Below are 21,254 nucleotides of genomic sequence, written 5' to 3'. Positions count from 1 at the left end.
TACAATTTTCTGTGGACTTTCACAAAACGTAACTGCAGTGAAATTACACTAAACCTCTATAATTTGATATAAAAGAACATGTCTTACAGTGCTGAATAATTAATGAGCTTCTTCAACCGGGTGGATCAACTCATTTTCATAAATAATAAAAAATAATACATAAATAAAAAGCTTATAAAATAATAACTTTAGATGGTGGTTGTCTGGCTAGTTTGAGACGTGACTGTTGCTATTATGAACCACTGCTTAATAACTAGTTTTAATGTTTAATTTATACATGATAAATGATAATCATTAGTAAAGGATGAATATTAATTAATAAACATGTTAAACAGATACATAGTATGCACAATACAGTTGTATCGTATCATTATTATTATCATTATTATTGTTAAAAATTATGAATGAAGTATTAACTAATGCTTTACTAATGGTCTATAATGTGTAGTTATTATTAAGTGTAGTGCACTGTACTTGACATAAATAATCATATAAATAATATTACTGCTAATAATCGTGTTTGTGTTTTCAAAGCCCAACAATTACATGTATAAAGCACTATCGCATGATAACACAAATAAACCGTACACAATATGACCTTTCTGCAGCACTAGATGTGCAACTATACGATGAAGTCACTGCTGGGATGTAACGAGTAAACACTCTGAATGTCGAATGCAGCCGTTAACGCGTCTCTCTTTCTCCTTTCCTGTCACTCTCCGCAATGTGCTACCAAGCAAAGCAAAGTACGAAGACCTTAAAATAACCTGTAAAAATAAAACAGCCCAGAGATATTCAAGTGGTAGGTTCCACATCTGGGGCCCCATTGGCCAAGGACACAATCCCATGCGAAATTTTCCCTCGGTGTGACCGCTGTCTGTCAAAGTAATGCGTCTTTAATTGTGGCCTTTGGACTATGGACGTATCTGAACGATTAAGGAATGAATCCACAAGAAAATAATAAATAAATCAGTCAGTGACATCTGATCAATAGTCCAAAACACAAGAGTATTACATTTAGAAGGATTTAAATTTAACTTAAAAGTCGTTAATTTCAGTTGAAATAAAATTACTCTGACAGTTAAATGATCATTGAAAATAGTTCAACTTTTATTTTGTGAACTTATTGACTGGTGTCTTGTTCATTCAGAGAGTTGGTCTAGAACCGCTCTGTAAGAAACCGATTATGCTCCAGCAAGGATCTGGCTGGTCAGTCAATTCCTCCGGCTTTTTTTTGGTGATGGTCAGAAGAGTGACAGCTAGTAGTCATACGCGCCGCCTAAGCGCCATTTGTTTACAACAAAATGGCTCTGATTGAATTTAGAGCTACACGGCTTACCATTTAGAAAAGCATTTGTTGAGCAGGTTACTACAAGAGAGATAATCTGCCTGGTGAGGACTCTGCTTCTTCGGCCCATCGCTGCATTTAAGGCGCTTTAGTTTCAGCCATCACTGGGAGAGGGAATTTAGCCAAATCTTAGCAGCGCTGTGCTTTGGGATATAGTGGTCACAGCGTGCCATATGATTTCACCGCCAAATCATCCGCTCCCCCTTAGGCGAAAGGTGTGTCAGCTAACCTTCATCATTTTTGCCCTGCTGGTAAAAGCGTTGGCCAGCCTGTCCTTTCAGCCTTTTCAGGTCAGGACACTGAACATCCACAAATGGCCTTTCATTTTATTTATTCATCACCCAAGAGGAAATATTTTTCTTTTTTTTTTTTTGTAGCACCACCATCAGGACAAAATGTTTTACATAAGAAAGCTGACAAGCAGATTGAGCATGTTGATGTCTCCCAGAGGATGTATCTTGTTATTTCTGGAAATTCCTTATCGGCCCTTTGGGGGGGCCTAAATATCACGTTTACACGCGCGATAACGGAATGCTATTCTGATAAGAAGGCTGTGGTGAAATCTGCTGAATGTAAACACGCTGCCAAGAAGATGGTCCAGAAGGCCAATTAATCGTTTCTGCATCCTCTTGATTCAAGTCCAGGAGGGTCCACATGGAAAACTTGAGACAATGTGCACCAACTGTGCGTATGCCATAAAACTAATCTGGACACACATTTCGTGCATTAATATGCGTGCACTTTATTCATCATCCTTGGCCTCATTCTCATTAAGAGATTATGCACACCCCTTTTTCTTGTTTTTCTGCTGTGTCTTTTTGGAGCTCGTACAGAAGCTCACCTTTGTTGTGCACCATTTGAATTTCATTATGTGGCGTGTTTCAACTGGTGCAGAGGAAAAACAAAAAAATAGCTCTGCACGCAGTTGGATAGCCCTTACAACCAATTAGGGCCACATAAATATTTTCATGTGTGTGGCAAGCGAGCTGTGAAAGGGCAGCAAACAGGCTCCGGCTCCAGCTGGGAGGGACGAGCGGGGCCTGATCCACTTCAGAGGGGCTGATTTGAGATGCTGCAGGAGACGCGCTGTAATATTTAGCATGCACCGAACTAGCCGCTGGTTCGTGAGAGTCCACGAGAGCCGCCGCGTCTCTCTGTCACTCAGCGTATGACTGCCGCTGTCATGTTTCCATCTATCTATCTGTCTGACTCTTCGTGTTTCCCCTCTGCCTTCTCTGGGCAGGCACAGACACTGACAGAGAGTAAACAACATATCTATTCATTTAAATCACAGCCATAGAACCTTTCCATCTGCCAAATAGCCGTTCATTTCTCCCAACTCTGTGTTTATCATCCTTTAGTGTGTATGTGCTTTAAAGCTGCATTTGCAACAATGCTGCTCTCAAGTAAAGCTAATGAATGATCAGCGGCCTCACTCCTTCCCTCTCCTTCTCGCTCTACTTCTTCCTTCTGTCCTCCTGTCCCGTGGCTTGTACTGCTCTGCATTATTCTTTAGGCTACCCACTCCCTCTAGTGATGGACAAAGGCACTGCCCAAGGAGCAGCCAGCAGGCAAGCAGGCGGCAAATGCGGGACCATGGGAATGACAGGAAAGCGTCAGCCTCCTTCGCTGCGGGCTGGATGCCGTGCCAGGCTGCCGGTGGGAAACACAGCGGCGGACTGAGAGCAGCACTTGTTTGACGAGGACACACAAAACACTCCCTTCTGCATGGGAATGACTGAACGCAAGTGTCGAGCTCCGTCGCAGTGAATGCGGCGGGCTAAAGAGGCGCACAAGAAAGCAAAAAGCATACAGGAACAGGCAGGGGATAAACGCAAACACACAATTACACTTGATTAAACTGCTCTCTGCTGAGAAAAAGCATTTGTATTTAAGTGGCACAGTGTGATAATTACCTGGGCTGGGTTTCTTCGGAGCTGCATGGGTTTCCCAACAAGACCTAGTTTCCCCCAGCCGCAGCGCCCCCTCATCCATCTCACTGGTCTGGATGATGTACCGCTGCCTTCACTTGCGGCCCTACCTCTGCGAATGTTAATAATCATACACAGCTTCCACTTTCCTATCTGCATTTCCAGCACTTATCAGTGGGATGTAGTCACTGAATGATAAACGCTGTGAGCAGGAAAACAAACAGGGTCTGCTGCTCTAATAGCTCATCAGTTATTATATCAAATTATCCGTCCATGTGCTCAGAACATCCCATCCCACTCATCGCACCGAGAACCGAGCTGAATGTATGGCTACGTAATGAACAGAAGTGGTCACTCCGGAGCAACATGTGCAGAACAAATGGAAAGGTGAGTCAGAAGTCAACACGCGTAACCGAGCAGAATTCATTAAACTCTCCATGCAACAAAACACTGCTTCGATTTGAATGGTCTCATTTAAATTCCATTATGTCTTCACTCTGACGCGTTTAAAATCAGATAAGGAGTGAAATGAGATCTGTCCCTTTCAAGATAATTAATAATCTGACCACACAGTGAAAATAGGCCATTATTCAAAATCTATTCAGTTTTAATAACTGACCTACTTTTATAGATTACACAGTTGTATGTGGCATTGTTGCATTCGAGCATAGACTGTATATAAATATGGATGATGTGTCGCCACTTCCTTGCATTGGCCAAAGTGACGCTATTTTCCCAGGCATACGAGCAGCACCATCTTGCGAGTTTGGAGCCAGAGTCTGTGCAGTACAGGCCGAGAGTGGAGCCACGCTGAACCGTGATATAGACGACCTGACCACACTTCCTCCAGACTCACTCGCGTTTTTGTTTAATATATTGCATTCTGCTCTACCTCCACCAGTTACAAGGAAATGTTGGATTATACACTGTACTTATTTATTTTTTTTTTTTTACAACTCTCATGATCCCACAGGACGCTTTACGGAGCGGTTGGCATGGCAACTGGTAGTCGCCATTATGTCACATCCTGTTTCTATAGCGTCACATAACTAACTAAAATGAAACTTATCCAAACAATTGACACTTGAACATGTATCAACATTATATTAACTACCTAAAATTACAGAAGCCATCCTTGAAAAAATTTATTTGACGTGTATTTTAATGTTTTAGTTTGGCCCAAGATTGTCTACGTATCTGAGGCCCAGGCGTGCTGAACCTCCCTGTGTGTTTTGTCTCAGACACGCTAGCCGCCTCTATGTTTTCGTGATGAAATCCCCTGTTTCCAAACAGAATGCAGATTATCTCCCCGATGTTGGCATTTTACAGGTCTGGTCCAGTTTCTGTCACAAGTCCGCTCATCCCCCTGATGAAAAGGTCAAGGCTGAGCTAATGCTCCTGCTATCGTATGCCGACACCTCTGGGTAAATGTGTGATAATTAAAAAGGGCTTTGGCATATGGCTACTATCTCTTACATGCTGTGTGAGTCAATGGTAGTCATTTGCAGTGCCTTACGGGAGGGGAAAAAAAGAAAGAAAAGGAAATTGCCAACAGGAAACAGAATGTGTCTTAACAGTCAGCGCTTGTGTTTGAATTTGATAAAAAAAAATATAAAAAAATTATCTCCCCTACAGAAGACCATTGTTTCTAACCACCTGGTAGAATGTAAGTCTGTCATGGTTTGGAATTTGGTGTTTTCTCTTCCCCGTTTGGTTTTCCTTGTGCTTCCTGTTTATTTCGTAAAGTTCCTCCTTGGTGTTTCTTGTCTTGTGTTACTTCCTATGCCCCCCCCCCCCCCCCCCCCCCCCCCCCCTTCCCTGATTGCTGGATTGGTTTCTCCCTGTATGCTCCGTCCTCATTAGTTTCACCTGTGTCTCGTCTTGGTTCTTACCTGTTTGAACCCATTTGTGTTCTTTGAGTACTCTGGCTCTCAACTTTTGCCTCCCCTCCGCATCTTGCATTTGGGTCCAACTTCACCACATAGGTGACAAAGTCTACTTTTTAAAAAAAAAAAGAAAATATGGTCTTCTCTTAACTGACCGCTCTATTGCTCTCACTATTGTTTGAAGTACACAGAGACACTCACAGCTAACTGGAGTTTTAGTGACGTAATTGCAGAATGAGGACAACACACCAGTAGCCTGGTCTAACCATACTCATATTCTGTTAACACTTCCTTTTGGATTTCATTATAAGGCGTGTTTCAGTTAATACAGAGAACCTCCCTCTACACAACTGGAAAATCTACAACTAGTCAGAGCCATTTTGTTGTAAGCAGATGACGTGAACGCGTACCTCGCCGTTAAGCTTCAGTCCATCACCGCATAAAGCCTGCCCCAAATGATTTGATGATTTGACTGGCCCTGCAGATCTTTATTGGAGCTTAATCAGTTCCCAGCGGAGAATCCCCACAAAACGTTGGTGTGGCTTCCACTAATACTACTACTAATGCGTGCAAAGTTGTAGACGGTGTGTCGATCAAGTATAAACCAAGCTTAAAGAAGCAAAAGCCCGTGGCCAGTTCGCCATGATTTCAGCAACCCTGGTCATATTCTGGTCATGCGACTCATTGCTGATGCCGTGATAAATGATTGCAATGCACCTTTACTACAAGAAAATGCAGCACCTGAGAAAGTGTCACTGTGGCAGAAGTGTTCCCTATTTTCACTGTAGCCTGAAGGTATATGACACACCAGGAATGATACTAAGCACCATTGATTGTAAAGGGCCTGCTATCTGTCTCCTTGTGACAGGACTGGGACAGCACTGTACCTTCACTGTGAATTATTGGGACTTAGAAGGTTTAAGCTTCTACTTTGGAGCAAGAACTGTGTAGAAAAAAAATGAAAATTTAAAAAGAAAATCAGCAATATAACGAAATATTCAAGAGGCTCACTTCTTTGCAGCTACTATGAAGAGGTCATAAAGCCTCCCATTTAAAATAATAATAAAAATAATGATAATAATGATAATCTAGCCCTCGTCCATGCTGCTGTTTATGTGCTGCTCTCAGCAGCCACGCTGCAGAAAATCACTGAGCTGTTGACGCAGGCAAAAAGAGGCTCACAAGCTGGAGCACGTAAAAAGTGTCACACTAAGGGTATTTATTTAGTTGCCCGCCTGTTACCACTCATTACTCAACATTACTGCTTGTACAACCCCGACTCAAGACTCTGTGAACAAAGTGTGGAAACAAACGGAGGGGAATGTGAAAATGAATGTCGAGGGTAGACGTGGGGCCACATGGGGATGACTCGATTACTGCAGCAGGGAAAATACAAATTATTTAGCTGTTGAGGTTAATGTAAAGTAGAGGAGACATCAGTGTTTTCTTTGTCATTATGGGTTTGCTATGTATGATTACATCCATTCACAGCATATAGTGCTGCCTTACTACTTTTATTGAGCTGCTGCAAACAAACGACGCACTTGCGAGAAGAATATAGAGAAGTTTTTGAGCTTTCTTTTTCAGTTAAATAGCCGACAGCTCTTAATCCACTTTGCCTCATTAGGTTTTTATGTGTTGGTGGCAGCTTACATCCATTAGCGGCAACACATGTTAACACATCCAGTATGGGCTTTTTCACATGAGCACATACGGAACACTGATGCACGAAAAAAAACCAAAAAAAAAACCTCACGTTCACACATTGAAATCATTTATCACCGCAACGTGACGGCTTGAGGCAGCTGCAGTCTAGTTTCCAGAATCTTTGCAGCCCATGCCTGGCAGCAGCCCAGAGCGGTGCACGCGGACCAATGCAATCTCCTCTGATCTCTGTGCTGACAACAGACAGACGCTGACTGGGAGCAGAATGCAGCAGCCTCGCTCCTCCATGCATTAGCTAAACAAACGTGATTACAGGTGGCAACAGTTTGCTGTCTGTCGGAGGCAGGTGCCAGCTCCCAAAGATCCTCGGAAGCGGCTGAAAGCTGAAACAACACTTTAAATACCACTGGGCAGATTTTTTTTTTTTCCGTCATCCAGACAGGAGACGACGCATAAAAGCAGTGTTGTAATAAATGCAACTCATTTTAAATTTGTTTTCCTGGTCTGCTCTCTTAGTTTTAATAATATCCAATCTGTTTTTAAGGATTTTGTGCACATGTTGGCTTGGAATAAACTCCTTTTTGACCCAGTAGCAGTCATAATGTCAGCAACACAGCAAAATCTAAATATTGCTAATGTTATCCACTTCAATTTGCCAGACCACTTAAAAGGCTGTTGCAGAATATTGAATGTACACTTCTATATTTATCAGTGTAAATTTATATTTTAGAAGTAATTCTTCTTTATTGTTTCATAACTTTAAATGTCACCATAACAGCATTTTACATAGGCCCGTATTTAGTTAATTGCTTTACATCATTCACTGGTTTCTGCTTTCCTCTCAGTGTGCAGAACGACTGCATAACTTTTATAATGGGACCTCAGAGGGAATTAAATGCCACAGGCTTGAGGCGTTGGTGACACCTCTATTATTTGACTAACCAATAAAAAAAACAAAAAAAAAAAAACCTTAATGGCACCTCCACCTCGGCCTCTCTTACTCTGCGGAGTCATTTCCTCAACAGGATTATTAGAAGGCGGTGTACTGTCTGTTCCAGTACAAAGTCCTCCCTCGCAGAAAACACCTATAAAAGAGCCTGGGGATTAATAATTCATTGATATCCATGACCACTCACACTCTCCTTTTATAAGACAGCCTTATATTAGCGCCGTCCCCATCAAGCAGTCCAAACAACTCTTACGGCGCCATTAAAATTTTAAAAGCAGCTCAGCGTGGAGGCTGGGTAAATAAGAGACAATTACCGTGTTTGATAGAAATGTAATGCGGTTCAGTTTCAACGGAAGTATAGGCGAACCTTGGGGGGAAGGGGGCTTTTCAGGCCGGGTTCCACGGCAGACAACACGGACAGCCAGGCGTGTTTTAGACGCTCGGCGGGAATATTAACCGCATCCATCTCCTGCCGCCATCAGTGAACGATTCTTACACAATCTGTTTGGTAATGGAGGGCGTCCTTTGAGCAGGTTATTACCATTAAAATCCGAATGGAAATAAAGAAGCGAACCTGATTGTAAAGTTAATGCGGCGCGGACACATTTTACGGCCACTTTCAATCTCTCCTAGATAAACCAGTAGATCACTTTAATTAGACAACGTGTTAATTGACTGCAGGTCCTGGGGTGCGATGTGTCAACATTAGTCTCCATCAATGACAGCCTCCTCCAGGCACGACACTACTCACTCTGACCGAGAATGAGACGTGATACTGAGAATGATGGAGGCTGTGTGCGCGTGCGAGTTCCATGTTTCTATCTTTTTTTTTTTTTTTTTTACACTGGCTCTTGCATGCATGTTGTGGGTCTGTGACCTAGTGAATGCATATCAGTGAAGAGAGACTGAAAGAGGGCGGAAAGAAAAGCAACTAGAGAGAGAGAGAGTGGGAGAAAAACACAGCGTGCGGTCTATCGCTTCACTGTGGTCTGACATTATTATGTGCTCATCGTCTGGCCGCTCTCCCCGGCTTGCCCGTGTTTGGGAAATGGCAAGGGACATTACAAGGTATCGCACTTGGCTCAGAAAAAAATAGGATAAGGTCAAGATGCGCTGTGCCTCTGGGACTGGGAAGTCTCGGACTTGAAGCTTGATGTTCCTTTAGTCAGTCCACGGATGTTTAAACTGTGGGAGATGCTCCATCCTGACAGGTGAACCCCACACTCTCTGGACACCTCAGATGGCAGGAAGCCACCGACTGGAAGAGGAATGAAAGTAATCCGACACTTGAGTGTACCAATTTGACTAACATGTATATACATAAACACATGCTCCTCTCTGCCTCACACACTTCCTCTCAAGCGAGTAACATCATCATCACCCTTGTACTGCTGAACAGGATCAGTGGCCAAGCGGATGATTGTACTCAACTCTCTGAAGTTGTAGCGAGGTGGCTTCCGTCATTCCTCAGCCACCGTGGCAATCATACAGGGAACATAATGAGGCCATTAGGTTTGGCAAAAGCAGCCTTTAAAGCCTCGCGTCCAACCAGCCGGGTTTCTACTTTCACACATGCCCGTGCCTTCAAAGCTTTTTAGTGACTTGATGTGATCTGAGATCCGCGGCGTGCTGCAATAGCGGGCGCAGTGCATCCTGATTGGATGGCTTCTTGAATGGCTTCCTTAATGTGGCAGCATTTCAGTGCTGAGGAGAGTTTTAACATTCAGTGACACGTTTAAGTGCATCTGCTGACCTTTAACAGGAGTTATAAAATGCTGAAATGTGCTGACCTAGTTAACTACTTTGAAAAGGGGAGAGCTGGATCGGCGTGTACGCAGTCATGAGGGTTACATGTGTCTGACAGCAGCATGTATCCGATGTTTCATGTCTGTATTTCATGTAGTTCTGTGGTCAATAGACAAAACACAAGCAAATTAAGGAAACGGTTTCATCCACTGGACAACAGGTTCCCTGCAAATACAACACAACCGAAAGTAGAAACCTGCTGCAAACTCAAACACAAAAAAGTGCTGCAAGAAGCACAAAACGACCACACAATTGTTCCCTGGATCCTATGAAGTGATGGGACTAGACACACTTGTTGTTCAAAGCTTTATGACTTTTGGAGTCGTTGATGTTTGCTACTGGGGAGTGGAAAAGAGCTGACACATAAGTTGCTTCCCTGCTTATTATTAAATTTTTTCTGTTGGAGCGCTCTCGGCCACGTACCCTTCCCACACAAAACCAAGCTGCGTTTGGTTGTACACGGTTAAAAAAAAAAAAAAAAAGCCATTCAGAAACTAAATATGGTCCACCACACATTATGTGACCCATTGTACGCATGGAATCCATAAACGTTCACCCGTACAGTGTGAGCATAACTTGACATAATGTGCTCTTAAAAAGGCTGCTGCGTGGTATCAGGAGGTCAAGAGCAAGCATCAGCCCGACCCTGACTGTTTGGAAACTCAAGCCAAGAGTCTAGCTCTGGAGGCCAGTCGAGACACATTCGCCATTCATGTTTCGTGGCAGATTGGCTTCACGCCATGACGTTACACTTCCACAGCGCACACACACACTCACACACACAAAAAAAAACCTAGGAAAACCAGCGATGAGGAATAAATTTGTAGACACTAATTAGACTTGGATTAGGAGGAAGGAGGGAGAAGGGAGCTCAGATGGGTTGCATTATTTATGATATTCTTCTTTTTATTTTTTACCCATCCCATCCTCCTTCAGAGCAGACGGCCACCAGCTTAGCAGCAGAGGGAAGAAAGGAAACAGCTTTATAACGTATTAGCATCGGTAATTTTGGCTGAGGGGTGAGATGCGTTGATGGTAAGTCAGCAAGAACAAGACCTGCCTCTACATCCGAAATCACCTCCACACTGCAGAGACACTGCTCGGGAATGCTACACATGGCTCCGTCCTCGTTGGGCCCTTTTTACACAATGGCTACTGCATATAATGACCATAACATGCACATAGCAGTCAGGCTGATGAAATATTCTTGCCGGGACATTTTTTTTTGCAGGATTTCACATTCTTTCAAAGCCGGGATGATTCACAAATGCCGGAAGGATGAAGTATTTTAAAGCCGGTCACGCGCGTGTGACGCGGCTCCGTGACATTTTTGTCTTCAAATACCTCTCATGAGAGTCGGCGTGTGTTCCTCCGGTCCTCAAGAGGGATTGGGGAATTTCAAATGCACACAGTCGGCTCTATTGATGACCTGCCAGATATGGATGCCCCGCCGCTGTGTGAGTTCTCACAACTTTAAAGACCGCACGAGTTGAACCCATACATCTTATGCCAATGCTCTGTACCACACCCCCTCCATCAATTGCACAGAGGACAACAAAGACAGCGCTGTGTGCCACAGAACATTAAACAAACATCAAGGAGTCGAAGTGTGGCAGCTGAAAAGCCGATTGCTTAGAGATTCTGTACACTTACGGAAACATTTTTCTTATATGAACGTTTTTATTATCACACCGTTGCAAGGGAAATCTCAAGCTTCCCTCACGTTATAAAAAAAAAAAGGCCCTGCTAAAGCTATCCATTTTCTATTCAAGCTGTCAGTCACAATGCCATTATGCTCATGACTGGTGAGGCTAAGAGGTTACACTGCTTCAAAAACACTTCAGGAGAGAACTTGTCACGTCGCCACAGAGCGGCTTCCTTGAAATTATGTCCATGAATATTATAAATGACAGTTAGTCTCAACATGGCCACCACAACAGTGCCGATTAATGTCTTAGGTTAAGGCTTCGACATAGCCTGGATAAGCCCGAGGCAGAGACGTGAATACTCATTCGACGACAGACGCATCGATGGGGGGTAGAAGACAGCAGGTACAGAGAGACAGTGAGAGTGCATTAGCTTTGTGTACACGCCTCAGAGGACACGCCGGCACCCCCCAGGGAAATCTGAGCAGCGTCAAGTCCTCCCACAGGTAGTCGCAGTACAGTAAGACACGGGCAAGCAGCCGCCTTAAATAAGCCTGAGACAGAGTCTCTAGACCAGACACTGGTTGCGGATTTGTGGTGGAACCAATTATCACAGCAGTCAGCCAGATGAGATTCTGTTCCATTTATATTTTTGGCATTTAGTGTTGAGGAGATGGTAGAGATATGGTCTGTTCGCCAAAGACCAGTGTGTAGCAGCTCTAAGATCGTCGCTGACAGACCAAGGACGCTGAGAACAGATCTCCATCTTTATTTGGCACGGTTCTGCGACTACAACAGAGCAAGGGGCTGTCAGTGCAGGTACAGTGGCAGCCTCCATCCAGTCCCCAATACAAGAGCTGCATTGTTTGTTCAGAAATGAACAACAACACAGTATGTGCCTTCCGGGTGCGTCTGTCTAATTAAAGCCCCCCTGTGCTACAACAGCTACCTGGGAACTAGACACACACGGGAAATACCTTCACCCCGACATTAAAATGCACAATAACACACACAAAGAGTGAGAGAAAAACCAAAATACTGAGTAGCGCTATGTTTTAGCAATGTTCACATGCATAACAATTTGACTCAGTTACAAGCGGAAAAGGGTTTGAGCATTTTGACCACACTTAAAACTCCAAAGTGTCAGAAAGGACTGTGGTCAGTGTTAAAAGAAACCAACACTGACCGTAAGTTTAGGGGGGAGGCAATCATTGCTAACCTTAACCAAGGTCTTAGCCCTGGCAGCCAGCTTTGACCTGCCAGGCGCTGCTTTGTTTGCCTCTTACAACCTTACGACTGCTAATGACGAGTTAGAGATGGATAACTGCCTTCTAACAACAGGTCGGTGACACTGTCGGTGTTATTGAACCAGTTTTAGAAATTCTCACCTGTAGCTCTGCAAAATTGGAAGCAACAGAAATGAAGCATGGTAGCTTCCATTTTACGCAGAGAAGTGGAAAGCGGCCTCTTCATTCAAAGTGTGACACTCTGTAACCTTGTAAAAACCAATTTTAACAACGGGCCCGGCCCCTCATCCAGTGTTAAGGTTAGAATATGATTGTGGCCAATGTTCAGAACAGCTAGCGGATCAAGGTTCAACCTGCTATGTGTTTTCAGATTCAAACGCTCAGATTTTAAGGCTCTCCAAGAATTTTTAGAACCCTAATGGGAAATGTTATTTAATAAAAGAATGAATGCTTGATTATAAGTCACAATGTTAATATGAAGATTCTTCAAATGTTCATGGACACCAATCAGCCACAACATTAAAACCACTGACTGGAGAAGTGAATAACATTGACCATGTTGTGACAATCCAATGTTCTGCTGGGAAACTTTTGGACCTGGCATTAATGTGGATGTTACTTAGACATGTACCACCCACCTAGACCAGACCAGGCCCCCCCACCCCATAGCAATGACACTCCTTGATGGCAGCAGCCATCCCCAGCAGGATGCAGCCTGACACAGGCACACACACAAAAACAGTTTAAACTAAATAAACATGAAAAACAGCACACGGTGTTGACCTGGCCTCCAAATTCACTAGATCCCAAACTGATCAAGCATCTGTGAGATGCACTGGAACAAGCCTGATCCACAGAGGCCCCTCCCCTCAACCCATAGGACCCAAAGGCCCCCCAGAAGGCCCATGTCCATTCTCTAATGAGTCACAACTGTTGGAGGAACAAGGGAGATATTAATATTCATAATGTTATCCCTGATCGGTGTATTTGCCTAAATTTCAAATATGATTGTGGCTGAAGCTCAAGAAAGAAACACACACACTTACAGTATCTTCTTCTGTACTGGCTCAAGGTCAGACAATGGTTGTGGCTGAATGAACTGTTTGGTCAAAGTTGTAGCATAATCAATGTCATGATTAAAAGATAAACTACTCTGTTGAGGTCAGAGTAAGACATGCAGTCAAGATTAAAAGAATGGGTCCTTCCCAAAGGGCCATATGTAATTCTTTTTATAGGTCATAATTAACTTTTTAAAATTCAGGTTTTTGCAGTCAAGGTGGAAAAACTAAAGTTGACCGTAGTAGTCCTGACTGTGGTGAGGTGGGAAAAAAAGCCAGAATCAGTAGTGTCCAGGGAATCACGTGGCCAGAAGATCGTCTGGTAGAGACTGAGAGGTCATTTAAAAGTGTTTAATTTGACATTGGGAGAAAGACAAGGGTGTATAACAGCTGTCCTCAGTTTGTAGTTCTTTGATACACCACACGGCCGACTGGATACCTTAGGATGTTTTACATGTCTTCCCAAAAAATCAGTGTTGTTGTGTTTCCGGTGAGGACTGCCTCTCTTGTACAGTCAGATAAAAAAAAAATAAATGAAAGAGCCCAACAAGCTGGCCATCCATCCCACCAGTTTATTCATGCTGTTAACCAGCGACTTACTCTACCTTAACTACCGCTGAAGTTAGGTCAGAGGACTGAAAGCTTAATCTTCCGTTCATACCCCTCTATTCATCACCGGAACAAGCAAGCAACAACAGATGAAGATTAATCTGAAGACCTTTCTGGAGGATGCTCTCCAGGCAAGGTCTGTATTCTTTTTACTGCCATGAAAAAAAAATAAAAATAAAAATGAAATAAAGGCCTCAGTCTCCAAGATAATTATTAAGGATTTAAAGCTATGGGGCAGCGGAACACGATAACCTCCTTGCCCTTTCCATCCAGCACACCCACACACACACACGCACACACACACTCAGACAAACATGTTCCCTCACAGTGCCTCAGTCTTCACTGCGGGTTAAAAAACAAGTTCATGCACCATGTCATAATCAGCTCAGACAAGGCTGAATATGTGGGTTTTTTTCCTTTTTTCAAATGGAATAAAGCGAGAGGAGCAGCCACAACAACAAATTAAGCTTGTGAAACCACAAAGAGGAGCCCACCGGCTCCCTGTGAGCTTGCAAGAATGTGTAAATGACTTTGATTCATTTTGTCTCATTATTCTCCTCCTAAGAGGACCCACTTGTGTGAGAGGAGCAGGATTTTTATTTTCTTGACAATTTCATACGCAAGAAGTGAGCTCGAATGTTGAGCTGTGTCATTGTAGAGGCGAGTAAGTGGAACTGTGAGAACTATTTGCAGCTGCTGTAAAGATTTACACATTATGGCAGCAGGCTGCCCCTGTCTTTGACCTGCACTCGTGTTGTGACACACAAGGACTGCATGCTGTCCTCCTACACCCGGAAACCCCACTAAGCTTTCAGTGCTGGGCATCTAGTGCTCTTTACATGTCCCTTAATAGATTTCTTTCAGGAACTGGACAAATAGATGTTCTGAAATCACTTAAACTGATAAACGGAGTGTTTTAACACAAAGGAGAGCACATTTCACCTTGTGCAGAAAGACTGAGACCTAACCTTCAAACAGCCCCTTAAGCAAGTGTGTGGTTATGGAACAAGGGATGGGATCTTTTTATCTGTAATTCACATTCTCTGAAACAGGTAAGCCTTAAGAATGAATCGATCCTAAAATAACATAAAAGAGTGAATATTATTATCTTTAATTTTTAAGTGTTCTGGTCTATAAAATTCAAAATTCTGCAGAATCAGGAGGAGGAATGAATTGTAGGGCTTATTGGAGACTGCAGTTCCTCTTTACCTTGTATATTAAATTGGAATAAAAACCTCAGTAGGGAGGAATGAATCATGCATCCACGTAGCTCAGATTTGCTGCAGCTAAATTATAAATATTCGTGCTACTAAGGCTAGAAATCACCACAGGCCAAACGTTGCAGTCACAGTTCACGGGGGGTGAGGTCACGGGACATAGAGAGATATGGCTGTAGATTTGTTTTGGATAATGTCACAGAAATGTTAAACCAGACAGAGGGCTCGTGCGCAATTTGCGGGAGAGTCGACGGGTCGCGGCGGAATACAATGCACAACGCTGCGCAGGTCTGGCATTTAAGGAACAGTGTGCGTCGGTGAGCATCTGTAGCTTCCAGTGCACCTGTTAACAGCGAGCCCAACTCAGCGGCGCGGCGGAGCACAAAGTCTCCGCTCTGTGCGTCACGGCCGCTGGCTGCTTAAAAATATCCCACTCTCCGCGCAGAGTTCATGTGGAATGTGTCGGGGATGATCCAGAAGGATACAGCAGAGATAAAATAACACAGTGTGGTTGTACTTACGCTGCTGTTCTGTCCTGACCAGTAGACCACCGCGTGGTTATGCGCAGAGTCCCCCGTCAGAGCGAAAGTGCTGCTGGTGATCTTGGGCTCATCCTGCCGGTTATTCCCTCTCCCTTCGTCCCTGTTCCATCTGAACCCGGACCTGCCTTGCCTGTGTCCGTCTAACATAGAGCCTCGGTCCTCTGGAGCACCCACAAACGCGTCAGCCCCGTCGGTCAACCCGCTCTCAGTGAACTCGGCAAACTCAGGACCGCTTCTCTTCGCTCTCTGGAGGGCAGCGTCCTCACCCACCTCCGGCTGATCACTGCCGCGGCGACTTTCCTCACTGGACCTGGGGGTATCGTCCTGCGTACTAACTCCATCCAAACTGGCATGTTGAGTAAAGTGGAGGGCATCCACTGCCGACACGCCTGTCTCGTTGTCGCCATCCATCCCAGTATTGTTGTCGGTAACCCCGAGTTCCCTAAACTCTACTCGGATGTTTTTTAGGGTGCTCGCCTCCTCTGTCGGGTCGGTGCGTATACCCAGCTGTAATTCCTCCTGGTGAAGTTGAACTGGCGACGGGCAACGAGCGCAAGTTATCTCCGCTTTGACATTCTGTAGGGCATGGGCGACTATCATCACCCAGATACCCAGAGATAAGTGAGAGCCTGGGCAGAAGCCAGCCCAAGTCTCCATAGCTGACAGAGATTTGGGGGGTGGAGGACGGCTGAAGACCTTATCCGACACTCCCTTCTCTCAGGTCGATATGGAATCTCTGAAGCCTCGATTGTCCGTCTGGTGGTTTGGGGGGGAGAGAAAAGTGCTCCTCGGCGAAACTGTTCACGTCCAAGGATCTTTGGTCGGGAAAGCCACCACACAGGAGGGAGGAGCTGTACCACAGCCAGCTGCCGAGTGTGCGCCCGGAAGAGGGAGAGATAGATAGAAAGAGAGAGAGAGGGAGAGAGAGCGAGCGAGAGAGGGAGAGAGAGGCGCTGTCCGTGGTGCTGAGTCTTCTCCTGTTCTTTGAAGTTTAGATGTGAGCTTCATTGTGTGCGTGTGACACATATAATGACACAGTTTTTTCAGATCAGCCTGCAGTCAGTGATCACGCATAAGATAACGCATTTACCAGACACATTACCTTATGTCTGACACGCAGAACCTGTTGAATTAAAACGTTTAAAAGGGACTCGGGTCGCATGTGCGTAAACACAAAGTCCTGTCAGAGCGCAGCGGAATCTCAGGTCGGCGGTGGCGCAACAGCAGGTTTGGGAGATGGATCCAGTTTTAAACTATTGCTAGAATAAAATATTTCGAGTGAAGTTCACTCTGGACTAATGGCGAGGGGCTGCAGCGCCATCAGTCATCAGCGAGAGGTTGTTCATTTAAATGCACAATTTTTTTAACAGTGAAATGAGGGACATTTCTGTTCTCACTGAAAACATCTAAGAAACATTTTAATTTCAACCAGGAGGTGGTACTACAAAAAAAATACTGTTGTTGTTGAATAAGAATAAGAATGTCTGCCAGTGTTACTGTTATTATTATTATTTTGTAGTAATGGATTTTGTATTACATTTAGAAGAAGCAACAATCCAGGTTTTACTGACTAGTTCCCATTACGCCTCCTTTCTCTCTTTCAAACCAAACTCAACGCAGTATAAACTGAAACAGAGGCAGCTCCTTCCTTCCTGCCTGGTAGGAGGACCCTGGTCAGTCCGACGGCGTGAGAGAGAGGGGGGGGGAATCGCCGCTGGTGATGCAGAAAAACTCACTGATGGATTGGGAAGAATTGGCAGCGAGTTGCACCACTCCTCGGGGGGGAAATAAGACTGCGCCTAGAGGCATGTGGGAGAGAGCAAGGTAGGGAGGGAGAGAGGGGAGGGAGGGAGGGAGGTGGGGAGTGCTGGGACTGCTGCCGCGTTGTGCGCATCAAGGGCTCATGAGATGGTGATAAAAACACGCAGGGAAGGAGTATTTCTGAAGGAGCGCGGCTGTTGTGAGTGACTGTGAGTCCGAGTTGCAGCGCGGTTATTCATTAGTGATCTAGCATGTTGTGTCCTTGTCTATCAACTTGACTGCATAGAAATTGCCTATCAGGAAAAAAAGCCCAGGGGGATTTCAACATATCATATCGGAGTGAAAGACTGCTGCAGAGCAAACGGAAACGTTTTACCGTGTAAAAATAAAAGGGAATCACCTAGAGTAATCTGAATACTTTTGGATCTTCACAGAGTCTGTACAGGAGAAGTGGACTAGCCTCGTAAATCTGCATTCTTTCTATTGGTCAGCAGGGGGCGACTCTACTGACTGCAAAAAAAAGTCTGATTGTATAAAAGTATAGACCGTGAATCCAGCTTGATTTATGACTTTACTGGAAAAAAAAAAAAAAACTCAATGAGTTTAGGATCTCATTTGCCAGTTTCAAGTCTTCCTCAACAGAATTAACCGTGCCTACTCAATAATCTTAACCCTCCAATTACGCTTGGAGTCAATTTGACCCCATTCAATGTTTAACGACTCTAAATATATACTTTTCTTTTTTGCTTCACATTTTATGACTTTTCCTAATTTAATGGGGACAACTGGGTGAACACAAACTTAAAATGACGCCCATTTTACACACATTTGTTATGGTTGTTTTGGATAATATTTAAGTCAGTATAATTTCTAATCTTAACAAAGCTTTAAGACTATAACCTGTCATGCTGTAGTTGGAGGAAAATATGGCTCCTGCGAAGATATTGATAGTTCACTCAACGCAGGGGTGAAGCAACATATGAAAGCTTGCACAGCAGCCTTTAAACCTTCTGAATTTCTCTTGGTGCGCTATCTTTCTGAGGAGGACCCTGATAGTGAGATATCTTCCTCTGATGAGAATGAGACCCTCAGTGTTGGACGCACACTGTTCCTTTTGTCTCTCAACCACCAATAAACACACTACCTTCCAAAAGCAGAAAATTATTATGGTCTAGCTCCCTACTTGAACAACGGGCTAGACTTAGTGCTGCTCATGTCATCAAAATGGTTCCAGGCCCCAAAAGATATGCTGTCAGCCATGTCCAAGACATCCAATCAGCATTTGAGCTCTTCGTAAGGATAGGATATACTTGAGATGACAAATATGGAGGGGAGGTGAGTATATGAGGATGGTTGGATAGACTTGGCCACTGCTGGCCCCCAACATAACATATGCTATTATTCTTGATAAAATAAATAGTTTTTCATACCAAATGTTACGGATAACAAGAGGTCAATCAGTGAGATTTTATAGTGATCTGCATGTTTCTCCATAGTCGTAAAACAGGTATTCTGGATGTATAAATCGGGTAATGTGGAGGGTTCGTTTTATTTAAAGAGCTATTTAGGTAATCAACAAACAAACATAAACTACCTGACACATAAACTTGAGTAACAATTTTAAATAACCATTTTCTGGAGGTTTAAATTGCTGGGGTCAGATTGACCCAAAGCATAAAAGGTGTAACCTTTAATTTACTGAAAATATGCTCCACCACAGGTCTAATATACCATCTACCAGATTCTAGACTACTGGACTATTAAGCACCGTTCACATTGGCTAACACAATTAGTCAATAGTCCATTCTGACAGTTGGCTGTTCCTAGCTCTGGTTGACTTGATTGCCCAAAATATTTTTGAGTAAAACACGCAGAACTTAAAAATATTGCTACTGTATAGACAGACCGTGCTCTTCTGGCTGTCACCGCAAAACACCGGCCCCCCATCTGTGGTTTTTCCGACGCTCCAAGCCCGTTATCAGCATGTTAAATTTGGGGATAGGAACCAAAGGTGTGCGTGGCGTTTCTTAGGGTTAACGTTCAGGGAACTCTGTGTCACACGTCAATCAACTGTATCAGAATTGCCTCAAAGGAGAGATTGGTTCAACTTAGTACCTGTCTACCTCGCATATTATTGACCAAATGTTTTTCTCCTATCATTTCCACAACTAGCTGAATTTCATTAACAATCCATCGGCCTGTCGTCACCTTACTGACAGCCTCTTCCTGTGTGCACGCCCCTTTGCAATTACTATACTGAAAGATGCCGTCTGCTCGGCTGAATTATTTGCCACATGGGCCAAAGACATTTTCTTGCTAGTAAACGTAAACGTTGCATTGCCATGACGTGACGCACAGTAAAAACGCTCTCATCTAGACTGGAGGCTTCATATCTGCAAAATTTTCCCAAAGTTTTGCAAATATGAAGCCTCCAGGGACAAAGAAATCCTGATAGAAAACAAAACAACTTTGTTGAAGGCGCCCTGCTAGCTCTGTAACACACGCTTCTTTTTATAAATGTGGTTTAAAAAAAAAAAAAAAAAAAGCTGTCTCGGCTTCAGGGGATTCTGCTATTTGCAATATTTGCAACGGGATGTGTGCATCTGTGACTCGGCAGTGGACGGATCGGCGACAGAAAAAGTTGGAGCATTTCTGGGGTTGGTGGAGCCCAAAAGCTTAGCCATAATAGAGTGAATATTTGACTGTATAAAGCTTAGCTTAGCACAAAACTGAAATTACTGGTCCTGGCAAATATAATTGTGCGTTAAGCCCAAAGTCAAACTGAGACACGTCTGTGGGTTTTGTACATTTTGTACATAAATGCCTGTTTTCAGTCAGGTTTTGATACCTTTGGACAGAACTGCGTGAACGATCTCTATTTCATTCTTTACCTAACTGACTACTGACTCCAGCTACTAAGTGTACAGACACAAGAGTCAAATAAATCATTGCGCTTAACTCAAGGCAAGAAACCGAATAATGCATCTCCAAAAATGCCTCAGAAGCAGCCCCAACAGATGATTAGCAAGCAGGCCGTGGCACCAGAAAAACTCCAAGCAGCTCAGATCAACACGGACTGTACGCCAGGGCTGAATTATTTCAGAGAGACGTTGTAATGAGGTTTTAATGAAAGTGAATCAAAGTTTTCATCTTTTGTGATGCTGCCATTCATCAATTACCACGGCTTGCTAATGGAGTGGAAATTATTAATCCCTTTTAACGATAAATCAAATGGAATTTTTTCAAATCAATCAACATCCAAGTGAGATGTATTTTGGATCTGCGAGGAGCAAAACTGAGCCGAGTATGTCTTAGAGAGGTGTCTTTTGGAGCAGGGGAGCCTGGTGCTTTGAGATCGCTCTTTAAAGGGAGGAAATGTCCTTGAGCGAGACCTTTAATTCGTGCGTGAAGCAGGGGTGCTGATCTGGAGCTGACCCCACCCTCAGTCCCTCCACTTTAGAACGGAGACCAATAAAGTATCACATTATGTTATAGTGTTGCATTAAAAAACGGTCTTGAGATATGAGGCACTTCAGCCGTGAATATCACATTTATCCAACAACTTTACGCCGCGAAAGAGTTGGTGGGT

The 21,254-nt window shown here is 43.9% G+C and overlaps 1 protein-coding gene across 1 annotated transcript in view; it reads right to left on the bottom strand.

The window, feature by feature from the left end:
* sorcs3a (sortilin related VPS10 domain containing receptor 3a) overlaps window positions 1-16,824 on the bottom strand; it is a gene marked incomplete at its 3' end in the record, with an annotated part of 208,510 nt that extends 191,686 nt beyond the window's left edge. Inside the window, exon 1 of the mRNA XM_084569223.1 lies at window positions 15,884-16,824. Within this exon, the coding sequence (XP_084425349.1) occupies window positions 15,884-16,561 (678 nt within the window). The 5' untranslated portion in view covers window positions 16,562-16,824. The remainder of the gene's footprint in view (window positions 1-15,883) is intronic.
* Window positions 16,825-21,254: the final 4,430 nt, after the last annotated feature.

This window comes from Chelon labrosus (genome assembly GCF_963514085.1).
Source record: "Chelon labrosus genome assembly, chromosome: 2".
Lineage (NCBI taxonomy): Eukaryota > Metazoa > Chordata > Actinopteri > Mugiliformes > Mugilidae > Chelon > Chelon labrosus.
The sequence above is the reverse complement of the archived record's forward strand: the minus strand, read 5'-3'. Positions and strand labels throughout refer to the sequence as shown.